The sequence below is a fragment of the Zerene cesonia genome, chromosome 3 (genome assembly GCF_012273895.1).
Source record: "Zerene cesonia ecotype Mississippi chromosome 3, Zerene_cesonia_1.1, whole genome shotgun sequence".
Taxonomy (NCBI): domain Eukaryota; kingdom Metazoa; phylum Arthropoda; class Insecta; order Lepidoptera; family Pieridae; genus Zerene; species Zerene cesonia.
Window position 1 is genome coordinate 5,000,079 of NC_052104.1, and position 17,705 is coordinate 5,017,783.

Consider the following 17,705-nt stretch of genomic DNA (forward strand, 5'->3'; position numbering starts at 1 on the left):
TATTTTAATATATTTTCACTTATTTTTGTCTCATAACCGAAAATCATGCAATGTTATTGTTTACAGATTCTTTTATCAAACTTCGATGCCTTCAAATTCCCCTCATCAGAAGTTGTCCAATTCCGTGCCTTGGTAACACCGTGTATGCCAAAATGTGAACCTGTTCAATGTGACGGCGGACCGAATGAGTTGAGATCAGTCATGTCATACGGACGTAGGAAGAGACGTTCTACCCCTGCTGCGCCTACTGATAATATGCTCCTAGTACAAACAATTCAAATAACAGACAAATTCGGTTTCGACAAACAACGTGCTAAGAACGTAACTGAAGATTCTGTGTATGTTCGCGAAACTGACGTAACATGCGTCAATGCTGCTGGAGCCATGTTAGCAGCTGCCGCTTTTATAGCAGCACAACTAGTCGTACTAGCTGCATGGACATGCAGTTGGCAACGGAGACGTGCGGCTGCCAAAGCAGCAGAATTGTTGCCAGGCCCCAACGCTCCATCATCTCTTTGCAAAGTTTATGATGCTAGTTTTTCCCGAGCGCACCAGAGGCACTTCTGAATAGATTTAAGAATGTCGACGTAACGAACGTTTGCAATAGTAGTATATTACGTAGTTTAAATGCCCCCGTCGAGTCTTGGCTCTAAAAGTGTAATCTTTTAATGAGCGGAGGACTTTGATAGCGGTTCTAAATGGTAGTGCATTTCCGCTTTCTATGTCATTTCGAATATAGCCACGGATTTGCACGACACAGAGACGGGGACGATCACTTAAGCGTTAGTGATTGATGATGAATGAAAGACGCGACATATTGCATGAATGTTTGCGTGCATGTGGCGAGTGTGTACGCTTGCTTGTCCCCGTCTCTGCGGTCGGAAGCGGGACAATGGTCGTAGTCGTTATCGAGATTATGTCGCTCATTTGTTCACTTTACGTGCGAACGTCCTCGCGGATGATCGATCAACGTATTGTACCATATTTTTTTTCAAAGTAGAGTAAGAGTGACCTAACGATAGTTTTAAGTCAAGAATAACATTTCTGTACCTTTTAAGTAGATAAATCAATGATGCGACCAAGTCAAGAAACGATGTATAGACAATCGTTCCGAAATCGTAATTTATTCAACCTAGGAATAGTTTTTTTTTACGTAATTTATGATCGAGTTCGAATTATACCTATAGTATACATCTTAATGTAAACGAATAGTTGCTTATAATTATAAAAACGTGCTATTTTTATATCATAGTAAACCGAGAGTATTTTATGGACATTGTGCCTTATTAAGAATTTGTTTAAAAATTTAAATAAGTACCAACCATCCAAAATTGTCAAATTACCTACAGTAAAATAAAAATTATAAAATAATACCGTCATGTTTCATTTTTACGAAGCTTCCTACCTACCTGGACTTCTATATATTGAAATTATATTTAGTAATTATACATCCGACAAACTACATAATCATTCTACGTTAAAACTTTCCAATTTCAGTTTCGAATACATAAATTCACACATTCTCACAATATTTTTAGTATGTAATATTTTATGTATGTATATATAATATTTGTTATCTATGTAGTATGTGTATTATTATTATTTGTATGTTTATATTTAAATACATGTTTATATATGTTGTGCTACCTTAACAATATATTAGTTATTGCTTTGTGCCATCAAATCAAATCAAATCAAATTTATTAAATCGCGTATATGTTAAACATTCCTTTACAAAAAGGTTGCCTGGAAGAGATTGCTCTTGAGCAATAAGGCCGCCTTATAGTGCATATGTGCCTGTATGGTCTTTTTTTTTACAATGTCAATTTATTTTTCGGCAATATGTACTGTAAAGAATAAATAAATAAATAAATAAATTTTTCCATTGTGATGTTTTTATGATGGAGATATGGGGCAAATGTGCTATGATAAAAAATACCTTTAAAAATCAATGTTTTTATTGAATAAGGATGAAATTTAACATTTACGTATATTGTTTCACATACAAATATTAAGAAAAAACAAAAAAAAAACTTCATATTTAGATTTCGTCAGATAAGACACGTGCAATTGAGTCTTGCACAAAATTCTTGTTTTCAAAAGAATGCGATAACAAGCTCGAAAGCGGTCAAGCAATTTGACAAGTTCGCGATAGACGCATCTATGAGATCAAATCTAAGTTCCCTCTTAGGGTTGCCAATCCACTTTATAAAATAAAATATGTATATTGAAACGCTAAAGTAAATTGCTATAAGGATTTTACGCTATGAACATTTCTCTTTACCAAATTAGCTAAGACAATACAAGAACTCAATCCATAAATTCATATTAATTGGTAACATTGGTCTATTCGAAACTCAACTCTCTGTTTTAAAGTTCTTATTTTTATTATTTAACGCTATTGGACTAAATCTATCATAAGTCAAAGTTTAGTTTTCTACGTACAAAAAATTTCAGCTATTAGCAACAATATATGAAAAAATGCAAATCAGGCAGCAGCCCTGCGTACGTGAAACAATCACGTGTGTAGGGGCACACCTCGTCGGCATTCGTGCCTGCGATTAGATCAGTCGGCACGCGACCGCAGTCATGTGTTGCGAGACATCCATTAAGGCTCATGATACAGAAAGCCTTCAGATACCGACCATCCATACCTGTGGATGCATTCTTTAACAATAGAGACAATCATACGATAATATGGGGCTACCCTGCTACGACTTTTAGTTAACAAATTATTCTTGCTTTTAATTAAGCTTTCTCGCTGAAGCATTAATGTATTGTAAGTTGTCTCTCAAAAGTCAACATTATGAATATTATATACAGAATAAACTAAAGATATGAATATATAATATAATAAAAAACGGAAACTGCTATAAGTGCAAATACCAGGTTAAATGATAAATTAATAATATGAATTGAACACAAATTTCAATTAACGTTTTCATCAAAACCACAGTGTAGGTATTACCTCCTTAATATTGTTTCTATGAATCTAAAATGTCTCATGAAAATCAATTAATTATTAAAGAAAGTTAATCCTTATTAAAATTGTGCATGCAAAAGTGAAGTTGTTAATTTGTCTTTATTTCACATCGCGATAGAGCGAATTATGACTTTTGTATCTGGAAATAGTTACTTTATACCGCGGTGAAACATCGCATTTCCACGGGAATTTCCTTTGAATTCGCGAGCGAAGCTGCGAGCGGAGTGTTAGTGTTTACGTAAGTAGGTACAAAGATTACTAAGCAGCTCCCGTGACCCCTTCAATAAAGCGGTTCGACGGAACACAGTGGAGTTTTAGCCGGTAGGAATCCGACATAACCCACGGCTTCTTTCTCCGGAGGCCGTGTGAATCTATGTAAGATTTCCCCACTAAAAAAGTAGGTAAAGATAAGTTATTTTAGTAGAAATAGTCAGCCCCTTGGACAAATATATGTTTCAAGTCATATGACTTGAAATATACGTACTAAAAAAATAAATACTAAAACGTGGATATTTTACTTAAAACTCACTGGTGCAAAAACATATTTATATATATTGGCAAACCATGTAAACTTATTTTAACCATTCAAATAATATCAACAAGAATACACTACATGAATAGCTTTAAATATATAGGATAAAGGTATAATTCATAGGGCTCCATTGTATGGAGCGGATGGTGTAATGGAGCTTACAACAATAGCGTATAAGTCCTTACAACTGTGCAATTAAATATCACAAGCAAAGCTCAGTGTAGTAACCATAACCACTAACAATAAAACATAAAACTGCAAAGTTCAAAATTACATGAACGATGAAGTTGTCCATAAAACATTAAATATTTATGAAATTATAGACGTAAGGGCTTTAAATATACGAGAGAGACGAATAAATAATAATAAAAAAGCACATGAAATGATCCTGTCAGTCACTATGATGACATGTCAGATTACCGACGACATACACAATCGGAAAACATAATAATTCTGTAGGTTACCAAATAAGGATTGATTTGAAGAATGTTAACTACGACGTCCTTGAGCACCAACGCAGTCGCAAATATCATTGAATTTTATCAAAACCAACCATTTTGATATATTCTTCCGATTCCATTCAATAAATAATTAGATTATATCTAACGACCGGCATATCGGATTAGATGAAATATTACAACCAGCTTGGTACTAATAAAATGAGGAACGAGATTACATACGTTATTTCAATGGGACCAGCTACGAGCATGTCCTATTCAGCATATTATTATTGCTTAACGTTTTCGAATTACGTCGCATTTATTTTATGTTGAGGATATTTATTAGCATTTTCATCGTTTTCTTTATATAAATGCTTGTAAAGAACGTATAAGTGGAAGATTAACCTGAGCATTTTCACCACAGGGTTCCGAATCGTTCTTAGCATTTTATATGACATTGTATGGTGAGTAACGCACCTTAAAGTTTAAAACTTAAAATATCTAATAGTAAATTATAGACAACTAGCTGCGCCCCGCGGTTTCACCCTCGTATCCCGTAGGAATATTGGGATACAAAGTTGCCTATATGTTATTCCAGTTGTCCAGCTGTCTACGTACCAAATTTCATTGCAATCGGTTCAGTAGTTTTTGCGTGAAAGAGCAACAAACGCACACACATCCTTACAAACTTTCGCATTTATAATATAAGTAGGATAATATATTGTTATTAGTTGGATTATTGAATGCAAAAATGGGCCAAAAATTGCAATTTTATTACCTGTATAAAATGGTTAAGCTTTAGCACTATAAAAATTATTGTTCTGATTTTCCCATAGAAATGAGATGTTTCATCGGGGTAAAAAGTATTTTTATTTTTTTTATGTCATCGTCGCCAATGGAGCTGGTGGGTCGTCTGATTGTAAGCGCTACCACCGCCCATGAACATTTAGAGAGGTAAGAAACCGATTGCTAACCTTACGTCTCTACATATGTAGAGGCGTAAGGTTATATCCATATGGATTGCCGACTTTACATTGCAAATGGATTAAGAAAGTATTGACGTGAGGAATAAAGGAGAGGACTGGGAAGGGTAAGGAAAAGGATATGGGCCTGAAGTTTATATCAATTTCCAGTCTATAGCCATCTAATTCTACATACAAAAACCATGCTATAAAATCGCTCCGATGATTTCCGTTCGAGATAGTACATTGTACATTTACATTTGTTTAATTTTTAAAAACATAAGAAATTATACGTTTATCAATTTTATATTAATGGTATTATGAGATAGATATATTATTTAGCTATTTGGCTATTTGATTTATGCAAACAGTTCCGTGAAATGTATACCGGTCAAGCCACAGCAAGTGATTGGATCGCTTTGCTGTAATATGATGTCTGCTAATTTATCAATATGGGAAAACATCATGTCTTAGCAAGAGAGAGTGCGTAGAAAACGAAAATACAATGAAAGCACAGAGAAAAGATGCTTTATGGCTGGTAACATGGACAATTGTGTTTATCAAAACAATTTCATTGTTTAACCGCATGACTTTGCATAATCGAATGCGAAACATTTATCATCGTGTTCAACTGTCATTTTAGATGTTACTTATTCAGACTGCAGGTAGGTAAATCAAAGAGATGCGGTATTTGGTAGTACTTTTAGTTTCAAAACGATGCTATTGTTGTGGTAAATACGTCACTCTTTAACTTTTCAATATGAACTAGCACACACTTTCTCCGGGAAGAAAAATGAGGTTGCTTATAATGGCCGTGGACAATACCCTTCATGACTTTTCTCGGTTTCTAAAGTTTGAACCTCTGTACTATTATACAGGGAATTTATTCCATGCGATACCATCTTATCGGCGATGGGACATCGATTTCTGCATTTATGTATTTTATTTGCTTGGCTAAAGTAAATGTTAGCATAAAGATACATAACAAAATGAATTTATACACGTTTTAAATACTTTAAATGTTTAATATTAGCACAACGGTACTGAATAACGTACATTTGAATGAATTTCACACATACCTTAAAAGCCATATAAAATGTTACATTACACATTCAGCCAGTTTAATTTCTTTCATCAGTTAAGAACACGGTGCAGTTCAATGGAATTAGCAGCGTCTGATTTTACTGTTTGATAGCCCGCTATCTCGTCATGATGAGAGGAATTCTCTCTGAAATTAACGTTCCAACATACAATGTACGAAGAGAAAACACAGAGCATCGGTAATGCAAGTCGGTAGCTGGGTAATGACAAAAATTGATAGTGGCAATGCCGAGGGCGAATCAACAAATCTGTTAGCAGATTGTAAATCACCACGGAACGTAGCGGCGTGGCTGTGCGTTCACGATGTACGATCGATTTTGGCTTATTATTATTGCGATTACTCGCTCTCGGTTACGGGAATTCGTTGTGTAATTTGTGTTTGCATCAGAATCATCCTGAGCGATCGTGGTCACGCAGACCCCAATGCGAAATCAAACACGGAAACTACAATTTTATACACCTGGAATGGGCCTAGCTATGATGGTTTTGCATCAAGCGTTTAGTGCATACTCTCATCCCTTAAACGTTGAAAGTATTCACTGCTTTTACTTAATCATAGGATTCATGTGAATACCGGCTACAATTATAATCGATGAACTTTACAAATATATCTTATAGACCGTATTTACTTATTTAATTGTTACATGTTTCTTATGAAGTACAATTACAGTTAATCATTAATCTTCAGTCATTTAACTGTCGTGTTGAGACTACAGGCGTATAATTTAAACGTATAATCTCTACAATAAAAATGTATTAGCCTATTATTTTCTGTAGGCGCTTCCAGTTTTATAACTTCCTGTTAATTCTCTTAACGAATGGGCGGATCATGCTATTTGAAATAATAACCTTTAACTATCTATAGTATTCCCGCGAAATTTTACGATCACGTGAGTCAGTGTCCACACAGTGGGTGGCTCCGGGTTCATTTGTCACGGTTATTGAACCGCATTATCATTTACTAGTGCTTGACTGACAGTTCCTTATTTGCAAAACGGGATTAAACAGGTAAGGCACAGCCGGGACAACCCGATCAATCACCCTCATACATATTGTGAACGTTGATACAATCGATTTGTTATTGAATCCAATTTGAATATTGTTTTCTATCGGATTCGAATTTCACCAGCGGGAACTGCGGTGCGGAATGCCGCTTGTATTAAGATATTTTGATTGTTACAGATGTGGGAATAACGATAATAATATAGATTTGCAGTAGGGTTGAATATTCGCGTAAATGGTCCGGAAGTGATCTTGTGAGATCACGAAGCGCCGACGCGCGCTAACAACCCGCTAATAGGGATCGTGCTCGTGACCCCGCCTCCCGTTCTAGACAATATCATCCTGACGTAATATTGCTCTTATTGTTATTCCGACGGACTCGCCAATCTTTTTTGTGGTGGCAATTTCGATACCGCATAGCATTTTCGTTTAGAGAACTCCATCAAATTGAGCCATCATTTTGCAAAATCATAGACTTACATTAAACGGTCGAGATGAATGTAATAACGTAATTTGTTGTAGGCAAAAAATTGCCCGCGGGCGGGTAAATGTAGTGTTTTCTAACAAACAGGTTACATTGTATCCCGCTCTTAGCCTATAATTATGAAAAAGGGTCAGTGTTGTAAGAGCAGTCAATTGCTTTGCCCTGTATGGTTTAGAAAAGTACACATTTACTTCATAAAGTAAATTACATTAGTTAGATTTCATGAATAAATAATTTATCAATCTAACAATCAAGATTACAAATAAGAAAAGTACTATGTTCTTGTTACAAAATCAAAATAGTTAAGCATTTTATATTATCTTAACCGTTATAAGAGTGTATTTCCATTCTACACAACCTCAAAAGATGCGTAATTTTTCCTTCAGTAAGTTCAAAAAATCACAAGTCAAATATTTACAAATGAACTTACCGGTAGGTTTCTTAGGTTAGTTTATATTATTTATGGCTTTGTTTCGAGTAGTTTTGTTCAATCACATTTAGAACTAGTTTAATTCGTATTAGTTTAATAGATATTGTTATACATTATTCTCTTGAATCACTATCTATTAAAAGGCATACATACATACGCGGAAAGTGACTTTGCTTTATACAATGTAGTGATTAGTCTTAGCATTCTGTATAGAATTAAAATTATATCAGCCTAAAATATGTGTCACAAGGCAAGACATGCTGATCATTGAACCGGGAAGTCTGATTTGTTAGAAAGAAATCTGAGATGATGTTTAAAGTATAGTAGTAGTATAGTGTCTTATAAATATGCTTAGTATAATCAAAAATGGAAAATTAATAAGGATTTCTTAAAAGCCGTGAAGTTTTAAATCATTATCATCATCATCAGCCCATATATGTTCCCACTGCTGGGACTCAGGCCTCCTATAAGGGTTCAGGCCATAATCCACCACGCTGGCCAAGTGCGGGTTGGCAGATGTCACATGTCGTCGAACTTTTGATTCTTGGACATGCCGGTTTCCTCACGATGTTTTCCTTCACCGTTTTAAGCAGTGGTGATGTTATTCACATTTGCAGATAAATTGAAAAATCAATTTATTTCCTGCACGCTCCACCCGGTCTCGAACCCCGACTTATCGATTTTGAAGTCCGAGGCTCTCACCACTGAGCCACCACTGCTTTTAAAGTTTTAAATATTATATATAAAATTCTCGTGTCACAATGTTAGTTACCATACTCCTCCGAAAGAGCTGGACCGATTCTGATTAAATTTTGTGTACATATTGTTAGGTCGGAGAATCAGCTAACATCTATTTTTCATATCCCAAAATGATACGAGTAACGCAGAACAGTGTTTGTCTGGTCATTTAGTTATATATAGATTTCCATCCATTAATAAAAGTAAATAAGTAAATCTTATTTCAGCTGTTAGTAAAGGGCTTTAAGGAGGTAATACACGAGTTAAGCTTTATTATTAATTTTAAAACTTATAAGTATAATACGATTAAAATGCAATATCATTTCGAAATAATTATTAAGTATAAACAATTCAAAAGGAGTACTCACAAATATTATTCGTGTGTGTTATTGAACAAACGGTATTAAATAGCATTTAATATTAATTTTAATATTTAATATTAATTATTCGATAAAATACTGTAGCCAACGGCATTGCGTGTTGACTTTCCTAGTAAAGAAGGTGTGAACAGTTAACACAAAATTCATAAAATACATTTACGATGTGAATACGGATAATAAAACGAAGAAATTAGTTATATTTAATTATCGTTGCGGAATTTCATATGGAAATTAATTAATTGTGTTAACTCCCTAGAGGTATTAACACGCAATAGTGTTGAAAACAAATTTATTTCAATGCAAATTATGGGCTGTTCAATATTGTAACGTGAAGACTAATACTTGAAAAATCTTAAAAAAAAAACACACACAATGGCATATATAATGCCTACAATACAATTCATTCTATTGATACAAACTCACCCTCAGCCGCTGATCGCCGACCGTCCACACGCGGCTCGCGAAATCATTGGACGCGCCCACAATGTACGCGCCCGTCGAGTCGAAGTCCACGGACATGACGCCCGCGTTCGAGCCGACTAGCGTGCCCCGGCTCTCGCATGTGCCTACTGCGAATTATGAATTATTTATTTACTTTTAAATACGAGTACATAAGATAACGATTTAACATGTAACGTACAGCTTTCGTATTTTAGGCCATTTTAAGTAATTAAAATATGAATATTTTAAAACTGTTGAATGTATTTCATTTTTTTTTATGTCGCCGTCGGCAATGGAGCTGGTGGGTCGCCTGATGGTTAGCGCCACCACCACCCATGAACTTGGAGAGGCGTAAGATCGTTTACAGAGCATACGCCTCTACAAATGGATTGCCGACTTCGAATTGGAAAGGGATTGAGAAAGGATTGACGAGAGGAATAAAGGAAAGGAATGGGAAAGGTAAGGAAAAGGATATAAGCCTCGGGTTAATATTGTTGTTTGTAAACGTTTCAGAAAGTAGATTTTAGAGGTTTTATACTTACACACCGCTCGACCCGGCTTTGCCCGAGTAGAAACAGTATGACAACAAAAGAAAAATATATCTTAGGAATGTTTTAAATTGTGGAAGTATTTTTAAAACCAGTTAAACAGTTTTTAAATATAATTATAACGTATGTACTGTGTCACATTGATCATCGAAATTAAATGTTTAGAAAAATACTTACATTTGGATACATCCCACAATTTAACTTTTCGGTCCGCACCACCAGTTGCTACAATTCTGTCGGTTGGACTCCACTTTACTGCATTAACTTCACCATCGTGTGCATCCTATTAAAAATAATTCATTTAAAGATATTATATAGAATATAGAAAAGAGATATATTTGCATTCGAATCGAACATTTTTTTTTCCTTGTTTGTTAGAATCTAAGTATAATTTCTGTCAAACGTCAGTCATCAATCAGCCAACGCCATATAGCATTAATCAATAGTTCATAATTTAGTATATATTATAATTTTTAAGAAGTAATCTAAAATTGAGAGGCAGCCAACCCGACGAGATAAAAATGTCTACAAACTGACCATTAGCAAGAAACGCTACGAATTCTGATATATATATCTATATAAGAAAAAGTTAGCAACATTTAGTTTTGACAATAGTTTGTTTAAATTCGTTATCTCGATTAGTTGGCTTTACTATGGTTTTATCATTTCTTTTTTGTAGTAGTAAGTAAACTTATATTACATACGAGCAATATGTCATATTGAATTACTTTCTCAATTATCACACAGCTGAATATGCTAGTATTGAGTACTTACGAATCTTAAAGCGACTTTAGATGGAAGTGTCGTCGCGTAGAAAGGTATCGAGTCCATTATTTTATCGTCAGCGCTGCCCCCCGACCCCCCACTACTCCTACTCCCACCCTCTCTTGCCGCTTCTTCTAACTCCTTTCGTACTTTGTCACTCTTTTTCCTGAAAAACAATTGTTTTTTAAGATCTATCCGAGATATTTCATAGAAAGTGGCGTAACAACACCAATAAATATATCATAGCCATATTTGATCAACTGAGTTTAAGGTAAATACAGATTTTCATTGTTACGCCACTAAGGCCAACCCATGAGCTTGCTCCAAGCCTCGCTAAAGCATTTTTAGAAGCATCCTTTTCTCTTTGTTTATTCTATGCTACCATAAGACCACGTGCCGCTGTCTTCAAAGGGTTATAATATAAGATAACAAAATATGTTGTAAATATTTCCAATTTCCTAATGCATATGCATTCCATTCCATGCAGTGTATGCAACATGCAGCATCTCCAAAATATAATAATACATACACAATCAATTTGCAATAAGTACTTGGTAACAAAACTTAAAACTAACGTTAGTACATACCAGGTTTCAAATAATTTGGTTATTATCATTTAATTACAGCCATCACATATTTTTGTAAAATAAAATAATATCATTATATAATAAATAATCAATCTGGATTTGCAACTTTTCGTTAACCGGTACTCTCGACACAAAAATAATATGAGCTTACAAATTTAAGGATACCGTTAGGGATAAAAACTACTGATAATGGTATTTCTCATCATTTTTACAATTTTTGTGCCAAGGGATCACTTATAAATAAGAATGGTATTGAAATTAATCTTAATATATGTTAGTTGGTATTCATTAGGTCCATGAATTAGGTGAGGCGATTGGAATTTTTTTTATCCGAAATTTTTTACAACTTAAACTTGATTTTCGTGGATACAAAATGCATGAAATGTACTCTCTCGATTAAATTTGCGTTAGATTTGGCTGGGTCCTCTCACTTTACAAAAAACTTCACGTAAGTAATGGACAGACCGTGAGGGACTATCGCATATTTTATATTTCTAAATCATAAAGTAACAAGTTTTAATAAATTTTATATACTATAAGTTTCATTTCAGAAAAATATGCAATCGTCCTCCTTACTTTTACATTAAAATGCAGACTTATTTTAAATGGAATTAACCAGTCGAAAGTGGAAATCTTATACAAAACAATTTGTAGTGCAAACCGCCCATAAAACTATGTAACTATTGGTTACTGCGTGTAACTCTGTAACAATATGAATAAAATGGTATTGAGAGTTAACAAATGGCCTGAATGTTTAAGTACTATTATGAGATAAATTTCCCTTCAATAATTTTGAATCCATTAACCGAAAAACGTTTTCGTCTGAATATCCACAAATGCCCGATTGTAATTTGTAACATAATTAGTAATGCGTCATACAAGAGAACAGAAACAATTACTGAAAAGATAGTCATTCGCTATTAATTCAAACCAAATGCAAAAAAAACAAATTCAAATAGATAATATGCAGAAACAAATAACAGAAATACAATAGATTTAATTTCCATACAATCAAAACACGTCAAACAAGAGATTGAAAAATGAGTCAGTTTCAGAGTGCAGTTAAGACATATATATGAGTAAACGCAATGAAGAAGTAAAATATTCATTGAACGCCACATTGCCTTCATACCACCAAATCCTCATTCACGTTATGTCACACTCACCCGAAACTAACTCTACCAAATGTGTTGATCAAAAACGCGGTAGGGTTGCTTGACCTGTTGAAGAAATTAAACAAAAAGAAGCAAACAAATCATCATGTTCTATGCAAGCGTTCTCAACCGCGTGACACACGCATTATCCCTCACTACACATACACTACGCATTGTAACACAAAGTTTGTGAACATAAAGTCTGAAACACAAAACGTTAAGTGCAGTCGCATTTACACGGTGAAGCCAATTAACTACGTTGTATAAATTAGTTCTATCACTTAAGCGTCTCGATAAGTCACAAATATGCTACGTGCAAAACTTTCCTCTAGATGATAGGAGCAGTTTTGAAAACAGAAATCCGCTGCCAATTACTCGTTAATTCAGTGAAAATTTAAGTCATTATATTTGGTAAAGCTGATAAAATATTCATATGAGAAATCGTATTAATTAAACAGCACAAATATTTGAAAATTCCTTTTAATTAGTTCAATTTATTTCAATTTCCAAATAAAATCATTTAAGAACATGCAATCAAAGATTTTGTTTTAAAAAGTGTCGTCGCTCTTTAACTTACTTGAGAAAATGTTCATTTTCTTCATTCATTTTATCTGCATCTTTCGCTTTATATTTGATTAGTCTTTCAACAAGGGATCGATTTTCATCCTGAAAAAGAAAGAAAACCTGTTTTGGATTTACGTTCACTTGTTTCGCATCATAATGTACATATTTTGCACATTACTTTTCTAAACATTTGAAAAAGATAAATTTATTATCAAAAGCATAGGAAACTTTTCTGAATGCTACAAACTGTAAATCATTCGCACTTCACAAAATACACAGACTAAAAGAAATAAACACTTATGCCCACACGATGCTAAATTTTCAACTGAACTGTGAATGTGATAATATAGAAGATATAGGCGTTAACATTTATATATAGGTACAAATAATCACATGAGGCTCATAAAATCTACAGGGTGATGTTTACGACCGGAACTGTATTAGTTAATGTTTTAATGAAATCGCTTTCATTACTTAGGCGATGATCATAAAGTACCGAACCTTAACTATTAAAGTATTATTTTTTATGTTAGTATTCGAAAGACGAAAGATCTTTAATGATTCTATGAGATATTATCTCATTGCCTTATTCGATAAAAAGCTATATTTATTAGCTATAGTTTGTTTCAAAAGTCTTTCTTTTTCTTTTTTACTAAAGAAATCAAGGCTAAGCCTATCACATCAAAATCAAAATATTATGTAATTAATCTACTTCATGCAACTGAATTTTATTGATATTAAATTATATTAAATATTTCCTTCTACATTCACTCGGTCCACATACACACGGCTATGAAATGGACAAATATAATAATTTTGCTTACTTCCGAGATACGGAACGAGCCAAGGAAATCCGACTACATAATTAGGAATTAAAATAAGAATCATACTAGATATACTGGACAAAACCTCGAATTGCCTTGGCATAACGCCATCATTTCAATGATGCAATAAAAATTTGAAGTTCCAGCGGAATAGTTTTAAAGTTTGAGAACGTAGTAAAGCAACGTAATACTGATTCGTCTCGCACATTCATTATATCATTATTCTTTGTGAAGCCTCGCTCATAGGTTTGTTTATTCTAATCTTAACAATGCCATTTTTTAGTACTATTTTCTTAAAGTTCGCATTTGCGTAGGCCGTGATATTGTAAACATATAACAATGCCAAAAATATGCTCTTTAGTGTAAACAGCTCATAGGTACGTTTTATAATTTATAGTGTCAGACTATTTAGAATTTTCGGGTTGGTAACATAAAAATTAATTGATTTGCATACTAACCTTTAGATATCAAATGAATTATTTAAATTCATGACAAACGCTTTTGGTGAATAGTAACAAAAGAAAACATACTAAGATAAGACAACTATAAAGTCTATATAGTATAAAACATGAGTGAAAAAATTAAATTAGTTCCTTTAATTTTTTATCAAATTTAATAGTTGCATTAGAAATCAATTTTCTTCAATACATTTTAATGATACAGTTTTGATTAATAGATCTTTTACAGTATTTTTTTACAGAGAATCTATAGAATAAACCTTAAGATTATTAGCATTAAAATAGATTTCACACAGCTTTTAATGTGACATTTATTTAAAGATGTTTAAATTCTGTGCCTGTTTATATTTCTAAGCTGTATATGTTTTTCAATTAACTCTAATTATGCATTCATCTTAAATACTATGTCATCCAACTAAAAATTGGATAATTCCAGCACCATAATATATGAGAATTCAATTTAATTATTGAAGTTATGTGCTACTTTTTATATTTAAATTTGATGTAAGAATCAAGAAAAAAAAAGCGTTGACTAAATGTAAAGATCATTGACATTCCTATTATTATTTGAATTACATTTTTTATTATTATTATTTAAAAAAATATCAATTTTATATAAGTCGATATTATAAGAATATACCTGTGCTTTTCTTAACTTATCTTCAATGGCCGCAAATGCTATTTGTAATGCTTGATGTTCATCTCGGAGAACTTGATTCAGTCCTTGTAATTCAGTCATGTTTGTTTCATACATTTGAATTTCAGCTCTAAGTGATGCTATTAATGCTGTATTTTCCGAAATACTGAAAAAATTTTAAATTAATTGAATATTAATCATCAACAACTTTAGCACAATCCTTATAAGGTCTGAATTAATTTAAAGTCTGAATGCTTTGCAATACAGTTTTCATCTCAACTTTAATATATTACTTATCTGTGCATTCTTTTTATTAATAATGACATAGGTACTCTATTTATTTTTGTAAATTGAATAATATTTCATTAAAGATTATTACTCCAACTTGTACAATATTTTGTACCAATCGGCCCAAATCATATTAAAAACAATTAACAGATTCTGATATTTTAAAGATGTTACTGTCAAAGTTGAGATTAGACATTGGACCTTGAATAAGAGGTAAAAAGTAGATCTCAGCGACACAAAGGATTGTAAAGTGGACAACAATATATTCAACTGAATGACCTTGTAATCTTTATTTGGCCACTTGATTGGTTCAAATATGTAAATGATATCATTTCAACATGTTGGGAAGTTGTTTCACATTACAATCGATCATTTATTTAGGACATATACTGCTATTTAACTTTCAAAAAGTCACACTACCAATCCTACATCATATCATTATTGTTCTATTAAAAATTGACATGGCTTCCTGAAACTATAAGAGCATAAGGGTTAAATTCCACTTTAGAAAATGGTTTAAAAGCACTAATATTATATTTAAAACACTTTATACACCAAATTTCAAACCACTGTCCAAAATAATCTTTTCTTTTAATGGACCATGTATGACCATGGATAATGATTTGATATAAAAAAAACAAATATGTTAAATCATGAACCATGTTGATGGTACCTTGTTTATAAGTAAAATGCTGACTTGATTTGCACTTTAAAATGTATGAAAAATATGTTAACGATTTAGTGTAAAATACACATTGTATTATACAATCTTAATTGACACTATAAATTTAGATGAGATAAGATTTAAAATTTTTGATATTTTTCCATAAATTGAGCTTTGTTAGTAACTAAAATATTGACTAATATTTCTAAACAGCCAAAAATAAACATGAGTAACATTTTTTGTCTACAAATGATGTGAAAGTTTATGAGAGATAGAGAAATTAATAATTAATTAATATTGATAATATTAAATGTGAGTCTATAGTCCCTAGACCAATTATAAATAGCCTATAATACATGGACAACCAGTGAAGTTTGTGTGGACTGGTAATCAATAATAAACACATCAAAACAAACTTTTAATTAAAATAACAATAAGAATCAATGTAATTAAGAAATGCTTATTGTTATCAGTTTATCTAATTGCTTGTGTCAATTTACTAAACTACCAGTTTTCAATATAATACTTATTTTGATAGAAATAATTTCTATTTGCTACATAATATTGCATTGATATTAAAATTTATTTAATGTATATTTTTATATGTAGAACTGAATACTCACACAATATCTTTAGTTTGCAAACTTTTTTCTAGATCATGAACTTTCGCATTAAGATTAATAATTTGTTGTGCGCTTTCACCTCTTCTTCTGTGCATTGATGTTAGCTCTTCCTGCTGACTTAATATTTTTTGTTCTAATGCCTGGATCTTTTCATTAATTGCACCTTAAATTAAATTAATTAACAAACTTAATTCAATGTTTTTCTGTAAATGCAGCTCAATATTGGGTATATCAATAAAATGTGATTTAATTCATACCTCCTCCAGATGAAACACTTTCTGTATTAGAATATCTGATTCTTTCATTGAGAAGAGTAAGCTGTAGGTTTTCATTTTTCAGGGTGTTTACATTATCAAATAGTCTGCTTTCTGAAAATATAAATAATAATATTAGTGGACAATAATTAATAAGTAATCTCACTTGCATACTTCATACTGTCATTATTGATACACTATCGCACTTCCGAGAAAGTAATAAATCTACTTAAATAAATATTGACATTAATTCTATACATGTGACGGATTATTCGATAACTGTAACATGAATATCATTTTTAAAAGGTTATGTATGATACTTACGAAACGTGAAAATATCTTGAAATGCTGCAGTTTCTCTTTTGTTTCGAGCCCGTAGTTCAATAATAATATTGTTTCTCCACTCACCACCTTCCATTTTATTAAAAGTTAAACAATAACTTTGTAAACGATACTACAGCTATTTCTATGTAAAGCGACATATGATTATTGCAATTTTTTATATTATTAAACAGGATTACAAATTTTAAACCAGAACATTCTTGATGGTAACTTAAAATTAGTATGCATTGGTAAGAAACGATATTATACAAAAATGAATTTACTTCCCTGTAGTTGTAAATAAAGTTTGGAGTAATTGACATTGACAAATGATTATGACAAATGACAATGACGTATGACATTGTCATAATTCCGGTATAATATTATGTTACCTGTGCTATAACTAAAACTGACTACATTCCGTCTTCAAAGTCACAAAAAGAATGTTCAAGGAACTAGGAAAAATTAGAACACGGCGACTTTAAGTTAAAATAAATGGAATGTCATATCAAGCCATCATCTTTG

General features: G+C 32.4%; 2 protein-coding genes across 3 annotated transcripts in view; one reads left to right on the plus strand and one right to left on the minus strand.

Annotated features, from left to right (window-relative positions):
* The window catches only part of LOC119837337, a 37,760-nt gene extending 36,387 nt beyond the window's left edge, over positions 1–1,373 (plus strand). Inside the window, exon 11 of the mRNA XM_038362886.1 lies at positions 67–1,373. Within this exon, the coding sequence (XP_038218814.1) occupies positions 67–567 (501 nt within the window). The 3' untranslated portion in view covers positions 568–1,373. The remainder of the gene's footprint in view (positions 1–66) is intronic.
* Positions 1–17,476, minus strand: part of LOC119837342 (autophagy-related protein 16-1) — a 124,120-nt gene extending 106,644 nt beyond the window's left edge. The window contains exons 1-9 of one of the 2 annotated variants that reach the window (XM_038362899.1): positions 17,184–17,476; positions 16,863–16,973; positions 16,606–16,768; positions 15,034–15,196; positions 13,125–13,213; positions 12,560–12,613; positions 10,816–10,972; positions 10,219–10,324; positions 9,476–9,621 (exon numbers count right to left, since the gene is read on the minus strand). In XM_038362899.1, coding sequence (XP_038218827.1) covers positions 9,476–9,621; positions 10,219–10,324; positions 10,816–10,972; positions 12,560–12,613; positions 13,125–13,213; positions 15,034–15,196; positions 16,606–16,768; positions 16,863–16,973; positions 17,184–17,277 — 1,083 coding nt within the window. In that variant the 5' untranslated portion in view covers positions 17,278–17,476. The remainder of the gene's footprint in view (positions 1–9,475; positions 9,622–10,218; positions 10,325–10,815; positions 10,973–12,559; positions 12,614–13,124; positions 13,214–15,033; positions 15,197–16,605; positions 16,769–16,862; positions 16,974–17,183) is intronic. The other variant, XM_038362907.1, reaches the window with a different exon arrangement.
* Between the last annotated feature and the right edge of the window lie 229 nt (positions 17,477–17,705).